General features: G+C 41.1%; 1 protein-coding gene across 13 annotated transcripts in view; it reads right to left on the minus strand.

The window, feature by feature from the left end:
• Fam185a (family with sequence similarity 185, member A) overlaps window positions 1-23,623 on the minus strand; it is an 86,003-nt gene that overhangs the window by 58,520 nt on the left and 3,860 nt on the right. For 4 of the 13 annotated variants that reach the window (XR_005503286.2, XR_010065687.1, XM_039108077.2 and 1 more), the window contains exon 3: window positions 13,458-13,550. Coding sequence is in view for 9 of the 13 variants with exons in the window: in XM_039108077.2 (XP_038964005.1) it covers window positions 13,458-13,550 (93 nt within the window). In the remaining 4 variants the exon portion in view is untranslated. Of the gene's footprint in view, window positions 1-835; window positions 1,176-8,684; window positions 8,824-9,924; window positions 10,110-13,457; window positions 13,551-23,623 lie in introns of those variants that run through there. The other 9 variants (NM_001395612.1, XM_039108076.2, XM_039108074.2 and 6 more) reach the window with 5 other exon arrangements.

The raw sequence follows: 23,623 nt of genomic DNA on the forward strand, positions 1-23,623 counted from the left end.
TCCCACCACAAGGAGACCTGCTCCACTGTGTTCAGAGCAGCTTTATTCATTGTAGGCAGAAACTGAAAACTTAAACTCTTCCAACAGAAGACCAGATGAAGAAGGGTACAGCACAGTGGAGCATTACTCAGCAGCTAAAAACAATGCCAGGATGGCACCTGTAGGAAATGGATGGAATAAGAAAACATCACCGAGCGTGGTAACACAGACCCAGAAAGACAGACAGAGTATGTGCTCAGTTACAAGTGAATATTAGCTATAAAGTAAAGATCATCATGCCACAACACTATCCCTCCAGGTGAAAGTTCTGTACACACAATTTTGCAAGCCTTTTAGTCATTATTTTGGTAATCTCCCTCTTCCCCAGTTGTCTAACAGAAGTAACTTTTTCCCCATAGGCAATCTCCATCCCGTTACTCTCATGTCTTCATTGCACTTACAGTGATCTGAAATCACCTTTTGCTACTTACATTTCTTTTTCTACCTGGCACTCAGAGGTGACAGTTCCTAGACAAAATGAGTAGCTTGTTGACCAAAACATTCCCTAGTACTAAAAGAGTTCCTGATACATAGCAGACACTCACAAATATAAATGAAAAGGTATTGGTGTATTAACAGTTGACGTCAAATGCAATAGTTTTAGAAATTTATATATCCATCCACACACACATATACATACATCATACATACATACATACATAATACATACATACATACATACATACATACATACTTTATTATACCTTTCTTTGAGAGAGTTAAAAGAACTCAAGACATTCCTAAGATTTTTCTTTCTTTTTTTTTTTATTTATTTTTTATTTTTTATTTTTTTTATTATCTTGAGTATTTCTTATATACATTTCAAGTGTTATTCCCTTTCCCGGTTTCCGGACAGACATCACCCTCCCCCCTCCCCTTCCTTGTGGGTGTTCCCCTCCCAAACCTCCCCCCATTGCCACCCTAGATTTTTCTTTCTTAACACTAGGTCCAGGGCATTTTCTCTAAGTAGACATGTTCCAACTGGTCTGTCTACACATGACCTATGACATCAAGTGAGATAAACTACAGAGTTTAATAAAGCATCCCAACTACAGCTATCGTAAGCCATTACCAAGCAGCGTCTTGACACATACCCACTGAAATGTTACCCATCTTGCTTTCTAACACGATATTTCCTGCAAAGAGAGAAAACAAGAATTCCACGTTACCAGAGATACTAGAGAAGGGACTGTGTTACAGAGAATCCAAATGCACAAATGTATAGCCACATTGTCACTTAGCACTGCCACTTCTCTTATGGTTGTTTTTATCAATAGCAGAAATCCAGTCGGAGATGTAGTTGCAATTCTGAAACAAATGACTTTAGGCATATAACCTTCATCTCCCTCTCCAGATCTTTAGGTTTTATAGCATAATTACAAAACAATCATTCTTACACATGTAGAAAAGATAATGGTACCTGTCTTCGTCAGGGTTTCTATTCCTGTACAAGCCTCATGACTAAGAAGTAGGTTGGGGAGGAAAGGGTTTATTCAGCTTACACTTCCACATTGCTATTCATCACCAAAGGAAGTCAGGACAGGAACTCAAGCAGGCCAGGAAGCAGGAGCTGATGCAGAGGCCATGGAGGGATGTTACTTACTGGCTTGCTTCCCCTGGCTTGCTCAGCTTGCTCTCTTATAGAACCCAACACTACTAGCCCAGGGATGGCACCACCTACAATGGGCTGGGTCCTTCCCTCTTGATCACTAGTTGAGAAAATGCCTTACAGCTGGGTCTCATGGACGTATTTCCTAAGGGAGGCTCCTTTCTCTGTGATAACTTCAGCTTGTGTCAAGTTGACACACAAGACCAGCTAATACATCACCCAAAAAGCCTGTCAGGGATACTCAAAAGGGCCCCCGTACATTTTCAACATAGACATCAACTCCTTAACTAGACACGGTCTCACAAAGCCATGTTTTAACCAATGACACAGATATCTCATGGACATGTCTTTTTTTCTCAGGCCACTTGCCATGTCTGAGCCAAGAGTTAAGCTGGTTGAGGATAAGGATAACGAATACACAGATGTATGGCTAACAGAGAAGAAAACCTTCGAAGCTTTTCCCTCTGCAATGAGCCATGTTTTCCGGAATGAGGAAAAGTTATTACAACCATTCTCAGCACACTGTTTAAATGGGACTGTTCTTCCCATGTGTGTTTGTGGGTACCAGTACCTCTAGAATCAGAAAATCATAGCTTCTTCCCCCAAAATGTATTCATTAACTTCATCTCTTCTAATATCATCCCAAACTATATAAACAAGGAATAACTTGAATTCAGAATTAACCCAGAGTAATTTTATTTCATAAAATTTTATAAATAACAGTATGTCAAGAAAGGCATTGTGTTGCCCAGTAGTCAGGCATGCAGGATGGCAAAAATCCTTGTAAAGGCCCACCCTCCTCTCATGTGAGTTCAAGAACAAGGGGGAGGGGCATTTGTGTCAGGATAAGAACATGGAGAAGCCCATAAAATTATTTTTATGTCTTATGATGTTACAAGGCTTTGAATATCTTGTTAAATGTGTTAGTATTACTTCATTAGTGTGCCCTAAATACTCTCTTCCAATTTTCAAACCCAGGAAATAGAGTCTCACATCACATGCCAACAGTGGCCAAAAGCATGCAGCTTCTACAATGGCTCCCACTATTCCCCATCCTGATGGTCTTCATCAGTGCAGACCAGACCTCGGCGACCTGCCTAAAGGTTGTGGGCTGGCATTTCCACGGTTAGGTTATAAAGATTATGACTGTATTTGTAGCCCTCTACCATTCTCATGGAAGTCGGACGGCACACAACAATTGCCCTTTGAATGGGCCACTGGACAAGGGAACCAACAAGCCTCTGGCTAACAGGACAACAGTCATAAGCAGGCATGGAGCTATGTTCACCCTCACTGAACGTGGATAAAAGCACTCAGCCCAGGCTGACATTGTGAGTAGAATCCTAGGAGAGATGTTGAGTCGGAGACCCAGCTAGGCCACTCTAGAACTAAGACAGTTTTGTAATCACCTAGTAGTCACCTAGTGAATCCAGGCACCCAGACACAAGAAAACTGAGCCCCACACACTTACAATAGTCTTAAATTAATGTAGCAAAATACTATTTTTAAATGAAAATATGATGATCCTCTCAAACTTGTCACTAGTGGTTGTGATATGAAACCTTGACAAAATGATTCTTACAGCTATAGGAGAAAAGTTTAAGATCCACAGACAATGAAGATTACTTCTCATTATAGTGACATGTATCTAATAACACCCCTCTTGATATTAGAGTTCTATACGCAGTAAAAACACAATGGAACAAAAAGGCTGTGAAGCTAAAGAAAGATTATAAAGAAAATTTCAAAAAATGTTCAATAACGAATAGACAACAAAAATGTGCATAGAAGCACACAATAATAATCAAAGAAAAAGAGGCCATCAAGGGGGCAGGAAAGGGGCTGAAGGAAGGAAACATTAGGGGAATGTGTATATATCAGTTAACATATTAAAATACACAAAAATGTATTTTCAATAAACACCAAAATACTTTTAAAAAAAATCTCTACCTTAAACAGAAATACCCCAAAGCATTCAGAATGTACAGATGAATTTCTGCCTTAGCTATTTTTTAGAATAAGACAGAATCCACTCAAGTAAACCGATGGACGATGGGCACCGTCAGCATAATTATCCGTGTTGCTTTCATCTATTTCATTCTGATCACTGGAAGAATAACTGCATCGGCTACTTGAGTTAGACTTAGGAAAAGGTTTTACTCTCTGTGAAATCAGAACCATATGGCCCACGGTAACTATGTGTTTTCTGATAGTCTCCAGTCGTACAACTTTGCCAGAAACTCCAGTATTTAAGAAAACATAGTTTTTCTGATCTCACAACCTTCATTTTAACATGGTTAGAGAAAAACAAATGATTCAATTCAAAGATTAAAAACACTATTTTTCTTCAGCAAAAAAATATGATTGTGGTTAACAGCACATACATCTCCATGACCTACACAGAGCCTTTCAAGTGTCCTCAGAGGTAAGCCCTTTGGGTGGTTTTGAGGTGGTACATGGGGGAGATAGGAAGGAGGGCCCTCGCTATCTGTAAGTCACAAGGCTAAATGCTAAGAATTCAGAGACAAAATACAGTCCTTTCTCTTGAGGAATTTATAACTAAGCAACAATTTATAGACAATGGAAAGCCACAGATAAGGGGAGAATATTTTAGCCAAGTACTGAAAGATTGAGGGGGGTTGGGGGGAAGATAGTGATTTTAAAATTCCGGGAAAAGCATTTCACAGTCATTATGACTCAAGGCTCCAATACAGGTCTCAGGGGTATAAAATAGTTTAGAACCATATATAACAAAAAATGAGGATTCATACAGTTCTGGAAGAGAAGGCAAAGTCCCAAGCAGGATGTTAGAAGGGTTTGAGACTAACAGTGTGTTCGATGTGTTTCTAATAAACCACTACTGCTACATGAGGGAGATGGGCTTGAAAAAGGCAAGGCCAGAGGCAGAACTACTGCTCCAATAGAGGAGACAGAGTCTGCGGAAGGCTAGGAACCAAAGGAAAAAGGTGGAGTAGACTGAAGGAATATTAAGGAGATTTATGAAACTTAGATTTAGTGGCTGAGTGGAGAGAGATGAGAGGGGATTTAAAAGTCATGAATTCATAGCATGGGGCTATGGTAGCATCAAACCTGCAAGTGTAAATAAAGATAAGAAACTCTGGATGAGGCCAGGAGGCTAGGGTGAGGAGCAGGGGTGAGGAGGACATTAGAAAGGCTGAATGTGGGCTGGAGAGATGGCTCAGCGGTTAAGAGCACTGACTGCTCTTCCTGAGGTCCTGAGTTCAAATCCCAGCGACCACATGGTGGCTCACAACCATCTGTAACAGAATCTGATGCCCTCTTCGGGTGTGTCTGAAGACAGCTACAGTGTACTCATATATAATAAATAAATAAAATATAAAAAAAAAAGAAAAAAAAAAGAAAGGCTGAATGTGTGATGCTTGGGAAAATTCACTGGCTATGTGAGATCACACATGGAGGTCAGGGCTAAAGATACAAACTGAATATCGAGATGCAGGAGTGATTCAGACTCAAAAATATGTCCCACATGCAGTGGGACAGAGACACACAGAAGTCCGGAGAGTACCGGCATTCGAGAGACTATCAGAAGACATGACTGCCAGGGCCCATCGATACCTGTGTGCTTCTCTTCCTCCCTCCTTAGAACTTGAACTGTCTCTGCCACTTCTGCAAGAGACAACATCTGTAAGCATCTGTCTAGGGGCGTCTGGGATGAGGTAATGTACACACACTTAGTCCAACTCACCAAAAAGCCAGGTTTTCCTCAGTTGTGTAGAAAGGTTTTTAGAATTATATATTGGATTCAGCTCTGAGAAGAAAAATCAATTTAAACCTTAAAAAAAAAAAAAGGAGCTAAACTAAATAAATCCTGAAAAGGCAGGTCTTAGATATGTTCTCAGTTTTATTTATTATTAAAAGATGTGTGGGATGATGTCATTACACAGGTGAAGGCAGGTACACGATAGAACGAGGCCTGTCATTGGACGAGAAGGAAGGATGGGTGGGAGAAAAGTTTGAGGGAAGAGGAGGAGACTGGAACGAGACGAGAGAGAAGCTGGGGAGAAAACATGGAGGTTGATGTTAAGATTCCACTCTGTGTATTTTCAGGTTGTTACGAATGTTCTTAAGGGATGGATGTGTACTGGGCTTTGTATGTTTAGGTGGGCAATTATATCTCATCAATTGGATCGGAGGTTATTGTGTTGTGTGTTCTTTCTTGTGCAGAACTAAGTTTGGGAGATGTTTTTATAACTTGTGTTATACAACCACCTGCTGAGAGGATTAGAACAAAGAAGTCACTGAAATGTATGTTTGGGGTCTTGCAGTGATGTGGACCCTTACCTGCCCCTCGGTCTGTGCTGGAAGCTGGCCGAATGACACGGAAGTAACCGAATGAACCCCCCCTATTCTTGCTTACGGATGTACCAAAGGAATGAAAGGAGTTGTGAGAAAGTTGCTTTGAAGCAGAGTGACAGCACCAGGAGATAGGTGGGAGGGGAAATGAAAAGGAAGTCCTTCCATTCAACTGTGTATTCCTTAAAGATGGCTACCATTTCTTGCCCAATTCTGCACCCTGCCTCCTGGAAACCTGGCACATAGTAGCCAGGAATAAATGCATCGAATGAATAAATTTAACCACAGCAGAGGCTATGATTCATTATGCAGAGCCTCCTTCATACCTGAAGGGCTTATGTTCACAGATGCGGAGAGAACTGCTGGCAGAGAGCCCTCTGTGGACAGCCCTCTTTGGGAACTGCTTCACCTGAGGACAGCCATCTTGGCCCAAGATCACGCTCCTTCCTGGAGCAGCAGGGATCCAATGACCGGGGAGATAAAGCTCGCTTCCCTCACTACAACTTGAGACAAGCCTGAGGATCCTCGCCAGCTTCAGAGCTGCATTTGGGTGGCCGCAAGTCTACCAAGTCTGGCTTCTCCATGAAGACAGGCTTTCTTCCTTTGACATGGCACGGAACCCAAGAAGTCTGTGCAGTGAGCACATTGCATTCTTACTTCCGTCTCGGTGTCCCTTCAGGGAGAGCCTACTGAGGCAACAGTGCACGAGACCTGCATTTAAACCATGTAAGGAAGTGCACTTGACTTCATATTAAAGTCAATGAATATTCAAAGACCTTACAAAACAAAAGGGCAAACACTTATAACTAGCAAGATTTATTTCAGTAACTTTAACAGAAATGTGTTCAATTAGTGGTAAGTTTCCCCAAATCCCATTCTGCCTGTCTAAAATGAAAGAAATAAAATATTTAAAAAGCAAAAGGCATTGAATCTGAACATGGTAGAAAGCAGAATGGAAAACAGCAGCTTTTCCTGTAGTGTTGGCCAGTCAGTATCTACCTTGGTAAGGATTGTTTTATACCAAAACCTACTTGTGTATTATTTATAATACTAACATGTTTTTCCTACCAAATGCAATATAGGCCAGACCAGACCAGAATAAAAATAAATAAATACAGGTTTCATTGGCTCAACTCCCTCGTCCATTCCCCAGTCCCCAAGAGCAGGGCTGAGGAAAGGCAGGGAGATTGCACAGTTCTCAGGCAAGGTGTGAGGATGTGTCAGCCAGGAGCTGGGCCTATGCCTGAGCATGGTCAGAACCTAGGCAGCTAGGAGGATGTTTGGGTAGGCTGCTCAGGTCAGCAAGGCAGGCTGCTCAGGTCAGCAAGGCAGGCTGTACTGGCTGCCGGAAATGTGCAACTGAGCTTTTGGCGCCACTCCTTTAGAGTTATTTCAGTGCGAGCTGGGCTGGGAGAAGGAGGGCAGATGGGTTTTCCCAGCTTGTGCTTGAGCAGGGTGAGCAGTGGGCTCCAACCAAATACCTTAATTATGACCACCTCAGAAGTACAAGCCTTATTAAAAGTCATTTAAACTACGAAACTACAAGTTGTTACTGCTCACTACTGCGTTACTACTAATGTATAGCTCTGCTCTATTTAGGTTCAAGTAATGTAGGGCGTGCTGAGGCTTAGCCATTAAGTTGGGGTGCAAGGGTTTTCCAATTACCTAAGCATGCTTTTTTTTACAAACAGAAGACTACTTGCTAATTTGTTACTTGCTAGCATGACCAGAAGTAACCACATTCAAATACAACTTAATAATTTGTGCTCAATTCTGAAATGTGGGTGTGCTGCCAAAATGTATGGACACGGATATCCAGCTTACTGAGAAGTGAAATGAGTGGACCGTGTATGGAAAAACGTTCAAGTCCACACTTCCTGGAGGAAGGCCCAGCACACTTGGCAGATGTGCACACACTGTCCTTTCTCAAGGACTAAGTGGGTCGTAATACTACCCCTATGTATTCAGAGCATACACCTGGCTTTGAATCATCTGCTCAGTGGAAATATAAAACAGCAGAATAACACCGACCACCAGTAGGCCTTTGGCCAGATTATCTCAACATTATATGTTCTTGCTTTCTCTTTCCACAATGCAAACATTAACTAAGTACTGTTGCTCTCTGTGGATATATGCTTTGGAGATCACAAAAGAACACTCAAAGACAACTGAAATAGCACATTGCTAAGAGGACCTGTGCCAGGAGAAATGCACATTAATGTAGTGTACCCAAAATTAGTATCATAGTCTCTATAATTTGATCTACCCAAACGCTTAACTCATTTAACCTCTCGTATCATGAAAGTAACCACTAAGAATTCCATCTTTATTAACACTGCTTTTCTCTCATCTCTTGGATATTGTTTTTTCTCATAAAAATATGTTTAAATATCAACTACTGGGGCTGGAGAGATGACTCGGGTACATGCCCACACACACTAAACTAATACAAATCTTTAAAAAAAAAAATCAGAACTACTATTAGTTTTATATATAATAGCAAAATTTCCAAACTCTTTTCAAAATTAAATTAAATTAGCTTGTAAGTCATTTTACTTTCACAGATTTTTTTTTTTTTTAAAAAGATGGCTACTCTACAATTAGTTATGTAGAGGGTCAGTTCCCCAGTCTTTCTTGAACTGTGTTATCTCTGAGCTTTAAGCCATGGAGAAAGGCTGAGGTACATTAGCCTGTGGCTTACCATGAATATTTCCTAATGCAATGTCTCCAGCGGCAGAAGACACAAATGAAGAGTCTGTATACAGATACTTGGCTTGAAGCAAACCATCCTCCGTAGAGATATTAACACAACTTCCCTGAAGTTTATCTATGGTCACAGTCTAGTAAAAGAGAGACTGTAATCAGTTCATTATAAAACAGACTGTAAACAACCAAAACAGTTCATCTAGAACAGCACTTCTCAACTGTGAGTCCCGACCCCCGTGAGGCTGCATTTCAGACAGCCTGCACGGCAGATATTTACACAGTGATTCATAACAGCAGCAAACTTACTGGTCATCACAACATGAGGCACTGTATTACAGGATCGCAGCATTAGGAGTTGAGAACCACTGCTCTACAGTGAAGACCAACTTCAGGAGAAGTACGCCGTCACCTTGACAACTGCAAGGTTGTGAGCAACATGCATTCTCTGATGGGGAACAATTCAATATGCAAGTCCTCCATTGATTTACGCCTTCTTTCTTTTCTCTGAACAATGTTATGTTTTCTATGTAGACATCTTATTAGTTTGTTCTCATCAGATACTTGAAAAGTGCTCTTACACAGTATCTCTTAAAAGTTTATGTTCTTGACTTTTATATTTGATGTGCAACCTAGCAACCACAATAAACTCACTAATTCCAATAATTTATTTCTACTAGGAAAAAATACCACATGCATACTTATCTCCAAATGACCCTCAAGTCCCTTGCTTATTCCACTCATCTTATGTTCATAAGAATTCATTGTGTTCTCGCACTCTTCTCCATCCTTTTCCCTCCTCTGGCCCCGCCTTCCAATGCCACAGTGAACAGTGGGACTGGAGGAGGGGCAAGCCTGCCTTTAGCGTCCTGCTCAGTAGGGAGCATGATTGTTACAGATGACGTTGTTATGTTATCACTAGTCAGATGCCTTGTTACTCCTGTACAGATTCATTCTGATTCTGCTGGGATGCACAATTTCTCTCACATGATGCCGCTCTAACTATGAACTTCTGAAACATTTCCACTCTTTGTCAACAAGGCAGTAGCTTTCCAGCAATGAGAGGACTTTTATGTTTATCCTTAAATCTCCTGACAAAATTCAGGGTGTGTTTATGCTTCAAATATTATTTACTACAGGAGACGAAGACAGTAAGAGTGCCATCATCTACCATGTAATAAACAAAGACGTGTGCACACGAACGGGGCACTGCACTCTCAATTACTAGGATGGCTTACCACACCAGTGGCCCAGGAACAAACACCAGGGCATTCAAACAAACAGCACTAAGTTCTGAGCACACTGATGTCAGCACCGGCCCTCCTCCCAGGCTTGCTTAGTAGTCTCGGTTTCACACCTTCCAAGAATTTCCATAAAACAGGCAACACAATGCCATGCGCTGACCTTTCCACAGAGAATGGGGCTGTTTTAGGGAACACAGAAGATGAGCAGTTAAGTATCTGAACCATACTGAATTGCTAAGGCATGCCTGTGCACCAAGTCTGCTCACCACCATATTTAATAGAGCTGGACTTCAAGGCGCTCTTATGAGCCCATGGAAAATGCTCTGTACTGCTCATTCAAAACCAAATGAACCCTAGGAAGCCACAGACACCCGGCACTGCCAAAGCAACCAAAAGCAAGTAAATCCTCGCACACTCCCCAACACAATAGAGTTGTCAAACATTCCACACAATTCTCAAGAACAAAAATTAGTAGGCTAGGGCCACATGTCCTAAACTGTATCAGACACTGAACTGACACAGTGGACAGCAACACACTGATAAAATCTTATTTACTGCCGTAGTATTAGTGGATAAAATGTCATGTGTAGACACCTAGATTGAACTGTATACTCGGATTTTTAACAGAAGTTATTTAAAGAGAGAAAAGGAAGCCCAGAAAATAAATACTTTCCTGGGAGGTACTGCTAAAATTAATTTTTACACAAGGAAGGATTTTTCCCTATACTTAAGTTAATTTACACATATGTGTGTATATATGTATATATATTATTATTATTATAAGTTCTTACAAGTCACACAAACCGAGTTCTCAGGAAGTGCTGTGACTCTGAAGTCCAGACGGAAAGAAAAGTGCAGCTGTGCCAGCTGTGCCATCATTTAACTGACTGTCACATGAAATGAATGCTTATATTGGGTTAAGTTATAAAGGTTGATTCTGAAATTATCATTTAAAACAGCCACACAACCAACATAGCTATTGCACACGATGTCCATCTAGTTTTCATTATCTAGTTTGTAGAGTAAGAAAGGCAACACATCCATCTGTCTCTCGAGCAGTGAGAAGCAGGTTCAGGGACGTGAGGCGCTGGTTACGTCTCCTGTGGTTCTTTACCTTTATCCCCACTGTAAGCAAGCTCATGTCAGAGCCAGCCACACGCAAGGCCTTGTGTCAGCAATAAACGGTACTGATGCCCTCCTAGCCATTCTCAAATAGGTCCACTGTTATCACTTCATTTTCGAGAAAACTGAGACATGCAAATGTAAACTTGTCAAAAGTAAAAAAACTAAGTAAATGGTTGAGTCAGGAAGTTTAATTCTCAATGTGTGCTCTTAACTAGTAAGTATTTTATATTTTTAAATAAACTTCCAAATATGTTTTAAAAGTTAATACTACAGAAGAAAAATAGAAAAATGTAAGTTTTTTGAATATTACCAAATAGGCAAGAAAGAAAATAGTTTAATAGGAAATAGGATTAGGAAATATTCAATTACCTATAACAGCTGGAACAAATTAGCAATTACTGGTCAAGCTACTCAACATAGATGAGGTAAATCTCTGGTACTCATGTCTGACTGGAAGCATGTGACTGACGCTGGGGCTGGGGCTCTATTGGTACAGTATTTGACAGTCCCACTGGGGCCTGCATTTGGATCCCCAGCATGCAAGCAAAACCCCAATGCCACAAGCTTAGAACTCCTGTGCTGGGACGGTGGAGACAAGCAGGTCCCCTGGAGCTCACTGGCTGGCCAACCCTGTCAAACGCCACAGAAGCACTGCCTCAAAACCAAGGTAGCTGGGTGGTGGTGCTCAGGCCTCGAATCCCAGCACTCAGCATACACAGGCAGTCGGATCTCTGAGTTGGAGGCCAGCTTGGTTTACAGAGAGAGTATCAGGACAGCCTGGTCTACACAGAGAAATCCCGTTTCAAATAAAAACAACAACAACAACACCACACACACACACACACACACACACACACAGACAGACAGACACACAGACACAGACACAGACACACACACACACACACACACACACACACACGAAAGAAGAAGATGAATAGCAATTGAGAAAGACTCCCCATGGCGACACTGACCTTTGGCCTACGTGCACATATGTGCACTGCCCCCCACAGAGAACACGTAACATTATAGTAACATTACATATAATATCACTTCAAATACAGCTAATGCAAGGGCTGAATTTGAAGGAACTGCAAAGTTGTGCCATTTGCCTGTTGTACTTCTAAGGAGATAGCAATCCGACTGGCAAAACTAAAGGTCCTCTCCAAGAGCAGAGACCTAAGGTTACAGGATCTTGAAACACTCTCCAAGTTTAATTTAAAAGGTTTATTACCTATTTGAATATTTAGTTTAAACAGCTTCCCACAGAATCCGAGAAAGCAGTGAAGGGAGACTGACACAGTGGAGACAATGCTACAGTCCACCTTGCCTCCCTGTACCAGCACAGCGCCCGTGGATGGCTCAGGGGGCAAAGGCAGCTGCTGCCAGGCCTGGCAGTCTTAAGTCTGTCACTAGGACCCACACGGAAAAGGAGACAACTGACTTAGCGCACATGCGCACTCGTGCACACACACACACACACACACACACACAAACAGTAAAATGGAATATAATTTTTTTAAAATGTACCAACAATACTCTGTAAGATATGCTCATAACCTTCACCATTGCATGCAATCTTTTCTTTTAAGATTTAAAGCACTACTCATCACAGTAGCAATGGAAAATGCACAGTCCCCAGTTTTAACTTTTACTATTACCAGCATGATATAAATAGGTGAAATTAAAAATACAAACCATCTTTCTGTAACCACCAATCTCTCTGGCTGTGTGTGTGGGGAGTGGGAGAGTGGAGGTGTGGGTGTGAGTAAAGCTTTGGGGAGCAGGAGTTTTATCTCCCAGCACCACCTAGTGGAAACGCTGAGGAAGCCGACTTTCAGGTGGTTTTTAATTTCCCTATGAGTTCTCTGAGTATATAATGTATTTTGAGCACATCAACTGCTTACCCAACCTCCAATGCATCCCAGAGTCCCTCTGCTGCCATTTCTCCTCTCTCAACATCACTTTCTCTTTTCAAAACCCATGAGTTAAATCTGTGCTGTCTGTAAGTGACCGCCGCCACCGTTTCAGAATGCACCCTTAGGACGGCCATAGGCAGCACGTCTGGGAGAGCACAGTGCTCAGTAAACTCAGCACCTAAGAGAAATCCAATTCCCGCACTCGTCCATTATCTACCATGGTATTACTTAGTGAGGTATTTTAAGTCAAAACCATGAAGATAAAAGCCTCTTTAGATAAGTCATTATTAAATATCAAGGGTTTAGTGACTCTAACGAACTAAATAACTATCAGAAGTATTAAATCACACTAAAATTCAGGTCCAAATATGAGCTTATTAAAGAACTAAAGGCACTAAGAAGGAAACCTGACAGTGTGAACGCTGAGGCAGCTGCCGTCTGTGGGAAGCTAAGCTCAGGAAGTTCATGAAGGTGTCGTCATCTTACACTTTTATCTGACGCGTGGATGTCTATATTTCCGTAAATTGTTCCAAGACAGACCACATCACCTCCTTTTGTGTTCACATGTAACTTTTGACTCTGAAAAACAAAACACCACAGAGGATAGAGAAAGTAAGCTTGCACGAAACTTTTTCTTCTGTGCACGTCAACAAAATCATCCAGGAATTTAAACAAACTATTGAAAAGATAAACAAGGTGCAGACATCCTGAGACCGCAGGACAGACTGCCACTTCTGCACACCTCTGCCCATATCCCCGGTCTGAAGGGCAACTGCACAGTGCCTCTGGACCCAGGGATATAGGAACAGTCAGCTGCCAGTACCCGAGGTTCTGGTCTGTGCTCAGGACTGAACTGAACTGGCCAAACAGCTCACTGCACCCAAATCCTGTAGGGGAGAGAGCTGGACCCTAAGAAGTGTGGACACTCCTGAGAAGTCAGAGGAGACTACCCTCTGCCCATAGTCCAGACTCAAGGAGGAATCACTTAATGCCAACTGTGCCCCCTGGGTGCAAGGACCTAGGAGCAATCAAGGGCAGGACCCCAATCAAAGGTGATTCCTGCCGGTGCCTAGAGCTGAGAGACAGTCTCCAGAAGCACCTACTCATCTGAAATCAGAGCACCTGTTCTCAGGAAAGGCTGAAAGAAAACAGGGAACCAGTTCTACAGAAGTGCTGATACAGAGGCCTACAGCAGGGTCAAGTCACTCCCAGAAACAGCAAGACAAGCAAACACCAGAGACAACCCGATGGCTAGAGGCAAGCACAGGAACCTAAGCAACAGACACCAAGACTACTAGGCATCATCAGAGCCCAGTTCTCCCACCAAAGAAAATGTTGGATATCCAAACACACCGGAAAAGCAAGATTTAGATTTAAAATCACATTTTTTGATAATGATGCCGGACTTTAAGAAAGACATAAAGAACTCCCTTAGAGAACTGCAGGAAAACACAAGTAAATAAGTAGAAGCCCTTAGAGAGGAAACACAAAAATCCCTGAAAGAATTACAGGAAAACACAATGAAACAGGTGAAGGAATTGAAAACGGAAATAGAAACAATTAAGAAAGCACAAAGGGAGACAACCCTGGATATAGAAAACCTAAGGAAGAGACAAGGAGCTGTAGATACAAGCATCACCAACAGAATACAAGAGATAGAAGAGAGAATCTCAGGAGCAGATACCACAGAAAACATCGACACAACTGTCAAAGATAATATAAACACAAAAAGCTCCTAACCCAAAACATACAGGAAATCCAGGACACAATGAGATCAAACTTAAGGATAATGGGTATAGAAGAGAGTGAAGACTCCCAACTTAAAGGGCCAGTAAATATCTTCAACAAAATTATAGAAGAAAATTTCCCTAACCCAAAGAAAGAGATGCCCATAAACATACAAGAAGCCTACAGAACTCCAAATAGATTGGACCAGAAAAGAAATTCCTCCCATCACATAATAGTTAAAACACCAAATGCACAAAACAAAGAATATTAAAAGCAGTAAGAGAAAAAGGTCAAATGACATATAAAGGCAGACCTATCAGAATCACACCAGACTTCTCACCAGACACTATGAAAGCCAGAAGATCCTGGACAGATGTCATACAGACCCTAAGAGAACACAAATGCCAGCCCAGGTTACTGTATCCTGTAAAACTCTCAATTTACATAGATGGAGAAACCAAGATATTCCATGACAAAACCAAATTTACACAATATCTTTCTACAAATCCAGCCCTACAGAGGATAATAGATGGAAAATTCCAATACAAGGAGAGAAACTACACCATACAGAAAGCAAGAATATAATTTCCTTGCAATGAAACCAAAAGAGAGACACACAAACATAATTCCACCTCTAACAACGAAAATAACAGGAAGCGACAATCACTATTCCTTAATATCGCTCAACATCAACAGATTCAATTCCCCAGTGAAAAGACACAGACTAACAGACTGGATACCTAAAGAGGACCCAGCATTTTGCTGCATGCAGGAAACACACCTCAGAGACAAAGACAGACACTCCCTCACAGTAAATGGCTGGAAAACAACTTTCCAAGCAATCGTTCTGAAGAAACAAGCTGGAGTTGCCATTCTAATATCAAATAAAATTGATGTTCAACCAAAAGTCATTGAAAAAGAAAAAGAAGGACACTTCATATTCATCAAAGGAAAAATCCACCAAGATGAACTCTCAATCCTAAATATCTATGCTCCAAATGCAAGGGCACCTACATTCATAAAAGAAACGTTACTAAAGCTCAAACCACACATTGCAACTCACATGATAATAGTAGGAGATTTCAACACCCTATTCTCATCAATGGACAGATCATGGAAACAGAAATTAAGCAGAGACATAGAGAAACTAACAGAAGTTATTAACCAAATGGACTTAACAGATATTTATAGAACATTCCATCCTAAAACAAAAGGATATACCTTCTTCTCAGCACCTCATGGTACCTTCTCCAAAATTGACCATATAATTGGTCACAAAACAGGCCTCAACAGATATAGAAAGACAGAAATAATCCCATGCATCCTATCAGATCACCAGGTACTAAGGCTGGTCTTCAATAACAATAATAATGACAGAAAGCCCACATATACATGGAAGTTGAACAATGCTCTACTCAATGACAACTTGGTCAAGGAAGAAATAAAGAAAGAAATTAAGGGCTTCTTAGAATTTAATGAAAATGAAGATACAACATTCCCAAATTCATGGCACACAATGAAAGCAGTGCTAAGAGGAAAACTCATAGCTCTGAATACCTGCAAAAAGAAACAGGAGAGAGCATATGTCAGCAGCTTGATAGCACACCTAAAAACTCTAGAACAAAAAGAAGCAAATACACCCAGGAGGAGTAGAAGGCAGGAAATAATCAAACTCAAGGCTGAAATCAACCAAGTAGAAATGAAAAGGACTATACAAAGTCTCAACAAAACCAGGAGCTGGTTCTTTGAGAAAATCAACAAGGTAGATAAACCCTTAGCCAGACTAACCAGAGGTCACAGAGAGAGTATCCAAATTAACAAAATCAGAAATGAAAAGGGAGATGTAACAACAGAATCTGAGGAAATTAAAAAAATCATCAGATCCTACTACAAAAGCCTATATTCAACAAAACTGGAAAATCTGGAAGAAATGGAAAATTTTCTAGACAGATACCAGGTACCAAAGTTAAATCAGGAACAAATAAACCATCTAAACAACCCCCATAACTCCTAAAGAAATAGAAGCAGTTATTAAAAGTCTCCCAACCAAAAAGAGCCCAGGACCAGATGGGTTTAGTGCAGAATTCTATCAGACCTTCATAGAAGACCTCATACCAATACTGTCCAAACTATTCCACAAAATAGAAACAGATCGAGCAATACAAAATTCCTTCTATGAAGCCACAGTTACTCTTATACCAAAACCACACAAAGACCCAACAAAGAAAGAGAACTTCAGATCAATTTCCCTTATGAATATTGATGCAAAAAAACTCAATAAAATTTTCCAAATCAAATCCAAGAACACATCAAAACAATCATCCATCATGATCAAGTAGGCTTCATCCCAGGGATGCAGGGATGATTTAATATACGGAAATCCATCAATGTAATCCACTATATAAACAAACTCAAAGATAAGAACCACATGATCATTTCATTAGGTGCTGAGAAAGCATTTGACAAAATTCAACACCCCTTCATGATAAAAGTCCTGAAAAGATTAGGAATTCAAGGTCCATATCTAAACATAGTAAAAGCAATATACAGCAAACAAGTAGCTAAATCAAACTAAATGGAGAGAAATTTGAAGCAATCCCACTAAAATCAGGGACTAGACAATATAGTACTCCAAGTCCTAGCCAGAGCAATCAGACAACAAAAGGAAGTCAAGGGATACAAATTGGAAGGGAAGAAATCAAAATATCACTATTTGCAGATGATATGATAGTGACCCCAAAAGTTCCACCAGAGAACTATTTAACCTGATAAACAACTTCAGCAGAGTGTCTGGGTATAAAATTAACTCAAAGAAATCAGTAGCCTTCCTCTACTCAAAAGATAAACAGGCTGAGAAAGAAATTAGGGAAACTACAACCTTCACAATAGTCCCAAATAATATAAAATATCTTGATGTGACTTTAACCAAGCAAGTGAAAGATCTATATGACAAGAACTTCAAGTCTCTGAAGAAAGAAATTGAGGAAGATCTCAGAAGATGGGAAAATCTCCCATGCTCATGAATTGGCAGGATTAATATAGTAAAGATGGCCATTTCGCCAAAAGCAATCTACAGAGTCAATGCAATCCCCATCAAAATTCCTACTCAATTCTTTAGAAAGAGCAATTTGCAAATTCATTTGGAATAACAAAAAAACCCTGGATAGCGAAAACTATACTCAACAATAAAAGAACTTCTGGGGGAAATCACCATCCCTGACTTCAAGCAGTATTACAGAGCAATAGTCATAAAAACTGTATGATATTGGTACAGAGACAGGCAGGTAGATCAGTGGAACAGAATTGAAGACCCAGAAATGAACCCACACACCTATGGTCACTTGATCTTTGACAAAGGAGCTAAAACCATCCAATGGAAGAAAGATAGCATTTTCAACAAATAGTGCCAGTTCAACTGAAGGTCAGCATGTAGAAGAATAGAAATCGATCCATTTTATTACCTTGTACAAAGCTTAAGTCCAAGTGGATCAAGGACCTCCATATCAAACCAGATACACACAAACTAATAGAAGAAAAAGTGGGGATGGGTCTCGAACACATGAGCACTGGGGAAAATTTCCTGAACAAAACACCAATGACTTATGCTCTAAGATCAAGAATCGACAAATGGGACCTCATAAAACTGCAAGGCTTCTGTAAGGCAAAGGACACTGTCATTAGGATAAAACAGCAACCAACAGATTGGGAAAAGATCTTTACCAATCCTACAACTGATAGAGGGCTAATATCCAAAATAAACAAAGAACTCAAGAAGTTAGACTCCAGAGAGCCAAATAACCCTATTAAAAAATGGGGTACAGAGCTAAATAAAACATTCTCAGATGAGGAATATCAAATGGCCAAAAAGCACCTAAATAAATGTTCAACATCCTAAGTCATCAGGGAAATGCAAATCAAAACAACCCTGAGATTTCACCTCACACCAGTCAGAATGGCTAAGATCAAAAACTCAGGTGACAGCAGATGCTGTCGAGGATGTGGAGAAAGAGGAACACCCCTCCATTGTTGGTGGGATTGCAGACTGGTACAACCATTCTGGAAATCAGTCTGGAGGTTCCTCAGAAAATTGGACATTGCACTACCTGAGGATCCAGCTATACCTCTCCTGGGCATATACCCAAAAGATGCTCCAACATATAACAAAGACACGTGCTCCACTATGTTCATAGCAGCCTTATTTATAATAGCCAGAAGCTGGATAGAACCCATCTGCCCTTCAACAGAGGAATGGATACAGAAAATGTGGTACATCTACACAATGGAGTACTACTCAGCTATCAAAAACAATGACTTCATGAAATTCATAGGCAAATGGAATGAACTAGAAAATACCATCCTGAGTAAGTTATCCAAATCACTGAAAAATACACTTGGCATACACTCATTGATAAGTGGATACTAGCTCAAAAGTTCGAATTACCCAGATCACAGAATTATCCACAGATCACAGGAAGCTCAAGAAGGATGAACAAAATGTGGATGCTCCCATTCCTTCTTAAAAGGGAAAAATATCCATAGAAGGGATATGGAAGCAAAGTTTAGAGCAGCGACTGAAGGAATGGCCATTCAGAGCCTGCCCCATATGTGGCCCATATATATACAGCCATCAAAACTAGATAAGATTGATGAAGCTAAAAAATGCATGCTGATATATATCTCTCCTGAGAGACACATCCAGAGCATGTCCAATACAGAGGTCAATGCTAGCAGCAAACCACTGAACTGAGAACAGGACCCCCTTGGGGGATTAGAGGAGGGATTGAAAGAGTTGAGGAGCTTGCAACCCCATAAGAACAACAATGCCAACCAACCAGAGCTTCCAGGGACTAAACCACTACCAAAAGACTATATATGGACTGACCCAGGGCTCCAACTGCATATGAAGAAGAGAATAGCCTTGTTGGGGCACCAGTAGAAGGGGAAGCCCTTGGTCCTGCCACGGTTGGACCCCCAGTGCAGGGGAATATGGGGGTACAGTAAGGGGGATGAATGGGGGGAGGGGATAGGGAGCTTATGGACAGGAAACCAGGAAAGGGAATAGCATTTGAAATGTAAGTAAAGAAATAAAAAAAAAAGAAAGAAAAGACAAACAAACAAACAAACAAAAAACCCTGTTCTCCAAAGAATTTGGCTTACAGGGTCACAGTCACAGATGTGAATTTGACCATCAAATTATCAAAGAACTTTTAGAAAGATCTATTTCCAAAGTAGCTCTGCTTTCAGACCTGAAGCTGACCTTAAGTGAGTTTCTGGAGTCTCTGAACTCAGGATGCTGTGAGGCAGCATTCATATACATGTGCATTTGCTTAGCAAGAAATGATCATGAGATTTTCCAAAGAGGCCTATGGCTTAAAGACACTGACACTGTGATCTGTAACTTGCCTAATTCCCACACAACATGAAATAAAGTTTAAAGTGACAATAAGTCAGAAATTATTGGGGGCAATTATCATGCTACATACATTTTTTAAGAATGCAATGTGTGACAGGAACTTACTTTATTCCTTAAGAACGCCGAGTAAATGCAGCATGCCTTAGCTAGCAGAGGGAGCTGGGGAGGGCTGAAGCTCAGAAGCTCAAATGTAAGGTCAAATCCCAGGCCAACCACACCAGCTCTGTGTTCCCCAGCGAGTTTGGAGGCCTTTAGGGGCCTCCTACTTTCTATTCTTGACAAGGGAAGATGCTCCAAGAATAAGGCAGGCTTAGCTGAGACTCTCAGTACCTTCTATTCATTCACAGTAATTATTGTTACTAAAATGCTATTTTACACTCACATGTCTTAGTCAGGGTTTCTATTCCTGCACAAACATCATGACCAAGAAGCAAGTTGGGGAGGGAAGGGTTTATTCAGCTTACACTTCCACATTGCTGTTCATCACCAAAGGAAGTCAGGACTGGGACTCAAGCAGGTCAGGAAGCAGAAGCTGATGCAGAGGCCATGGAGGGATGTTACTTACTGGCTTGCTTCCCCTGGCTTGCTCAGCTTGCTGTCTGATAGAATCTAAGACTACCAGCCCAGGGACGGCATCACTCACAGTGGGCTGAGCCCTTCCCCCTTGATCATTAGTTGAGAAAATGCCTTACAGCTGGGTCTCATGGAGGCATTTTCTCAATTGAAGCTCCTTTCTCTGTGATTAACTCCAGCTTGTGTCAAGTTAACACACAAAACTAGCCAGTACAATTGACCCCTTGTCAACTTGACACGCAAACAACACATCATAAGTAAGCCTCAACCCTTACTTTCTTATTCATCCCTAAGATCTAAATATCTTTAAGAGTCCCACAGTCTTTACATATTAAAAGATCAATCCCTTTAAAACAGCCCACATCTTTTAAAATTGAAAGTCTTTAAAATTCAAAGTCTCTTAACTGTGGACTCCACTAAAATACTTTTACTTCAAGATGGGAAAATATCAGGGCACAGCCATAATCAAAAGCGAAATCAAACTCCAACCATCCCATGTCTGGGATCCACTCACGATCTTCTGGGCTCCTCCAAGGGCTTAGGTCCCTTCTCCAGCTCTGCCCTTTGTAGCACACACCTTGTCTTCTGGGCTCCAGATGCCTGTTCTCCACTGCTGCTGCTGTTCTTGGTGGTCATCTCATGGTACTGGCATCTCCAAAACACTGCTGTCTTCCGCTGCAGCTAGGCTTCACCAATAATAGCCTCTCACAGGCTCTCTTCATGGTGCCAAGCCTCAACTACCTTGCATGACCCCCTCAGTCCTGGGCCATCAATTGCAACTGAGGCTGCACCTTCACCAATGGCCTTCCGTGGCCTCTCACAGTGCCCAGCCCTCAACTGCTCTTCATGACCCCTTCCTGCCTTCAAAACCAGTACCACCTGGGTGACTTTCCTTACATATTACCAAGTACAACTGCAGCACCAGGTACAACCTTGGCTGTCTCTGGAACACAGCATCTTTGTGCTCTTAGAAAACACTTCCCAGAAGACTTCACCTCAGTAATCCTGGTCTTTTCTTAATCACCACTAGTTTCTTAGCTCCAGCTGACCAGCATCAATAGCCCCAGTAACTCAAAGGTTTGCTTTAGTAGTTCTGGTATCTTGTTAATCACACTTGATTCTTCAGCCCCAGCTAATCAAAAACACAGAATCGTCACAATCAAAACAGCAACATCCCTGACAAGAGTCTTTAATCTTCCCTCTGAAATTTCACAAGCCAGGCCTCCATCTTCTGCACTGTTCTCAACATTATCTTCCAAGCTCCTACAGAAGCTCTTAACATCTCAGTGGTTCTTCTAGCTCAAAGTTCCAAAGTTCTTCTACAGTCCTCCCCAAAACATGGTCAGGTTGTCAAATTCTGGTACCAATTTGTCTTAGTCAGGGTTTCTATTCCTGCACAAACATCATGACCAAGAAGCAAGTTGGGGAGGAAAGAGTTTATTTAGCTTACACTTCCACATTGCTGTTCATCACCAAAGGAAGTCAGGACTGGAATTCAAGCAAGCCAGTAAGTAACATCCCTCCCTGGCCTCTGCATCAGCTCCTGCTTCCTGACCTGCTTGAGTTCCAGTCCTGACTTTCTCTAGCGAAGTGTGCAGGAATAGAAACCCTAAGAATACATAACCCTATGTTTGGTGCTAAATAAGTGAAAGACATATTAATAGATGATCATGAATTTAAGATATTTTACCATATTTCTATAAACCTAGGCCAGCTATCTTACCAAAGTGTCTACATTTATGAGTGTAAGTTAGTTAAGGCCACATTACAAGAATAATTCTCTTAGTACAGGGCTAGTGTCTTAGTGTCTTTCTCTGCTGCTGAGATGAAACATGACCAAAACCAACACTGGGTAAGAGCTGGGTTACAGATTCCAGTCCATCGTTGAGAGTGGCTGAGACAAGAACCTACCCTGTGCAGGAATGTAAGCAGAGACCATGGGGAGGGCTGCTCATTAGCTTCCTCTGCCTGCTTTCTTATACAGCCTAGGACCACCTGCCTAGGGGTGGCACCACCCACAGTGGGCTAGACCCTCCATATCAATTACTGATGAAGAAAATGCCCCCACAGACTAGCCTACAGGTCAATCCGAAAGTCAGATCCTCAGTTAAGGCTCTCTCTTCACAGCGGGCTCTAATTGGTGGCAAGTTGCAACAAGCCAGAAGAATGAGTATTGCTTCAGTTCTAAGTCTTTTTTGAGCTATTATATTTGTAAAGACTGTGAGTTCATAGCTTTATTTTCTCGTAAAGAACAAATACAAAATAAAAAAAAAAGGATTAAACTCTGTCTTGAAATAACTGAAATTAATTCACCAAAACTGAAGTATCATTGAGTGAATAAGCATTTCAAAGGAAGAAAAGAAATTACAGTATTCTTATTCAGTTAGTCATTCAAGATGAAGATTTTATTGCATTTTTTTTTTATAAGAACCCAAACCAACTATATGCTAAAAACGCTATCTGGGGTATCCTTATTCTTTTATGATGTTTGCACAATTAGTTCTTTTAAGCTGCCACATCTGCAGACAGGCAGGGAAAGCAGGTATGCAGATAAAGGTGGACAAATGAACCAGTGAGAAAGAAACAGGATCACTCTCACTGCTTCTAAAGGTAAAGCTCAGAAATTACAGCCCAAAGGTGACCGCATTCAGTGAAGCCGTCAAAGTATGGGTTCTGACCCTGCAAATGCTGTAATAATTAGAGAGAAGAGGGACCTTCCCCAGAGAGAATATTTTGAAACACTTATGGCTCAGACCAATCTCATTTTAAGAAAATGGAATGTAAAAATGTTAATTACCAAACAGAAGGAATCATATGCTGCTCTGTAAGACTGCCTGCCTGACCCTCTTAACCCACATTAAAAGTCTCGGTAAATCTGCCATGTACTTTAGTAAGTAGAAGAAAAAGAAAATGTTGCAAAATGTACTCTGCATCAATG

The sequence above is a fragment of the Rattus norvegicus genome, chromosome 4 (genome assembly GCF_036323735.1).
Source record: "Rattus norvegicus strain BN/NHsdMcwi chromosome 4, GRCr8, whole genome shotgun sequence".
Classification (NCBI taxonomy): domain Eukaryota; kingdom Metazoa; phylum Chordata; class Mammalia; order Rodentia; family Muridae; genus Rattus; species Rattus norvegicus.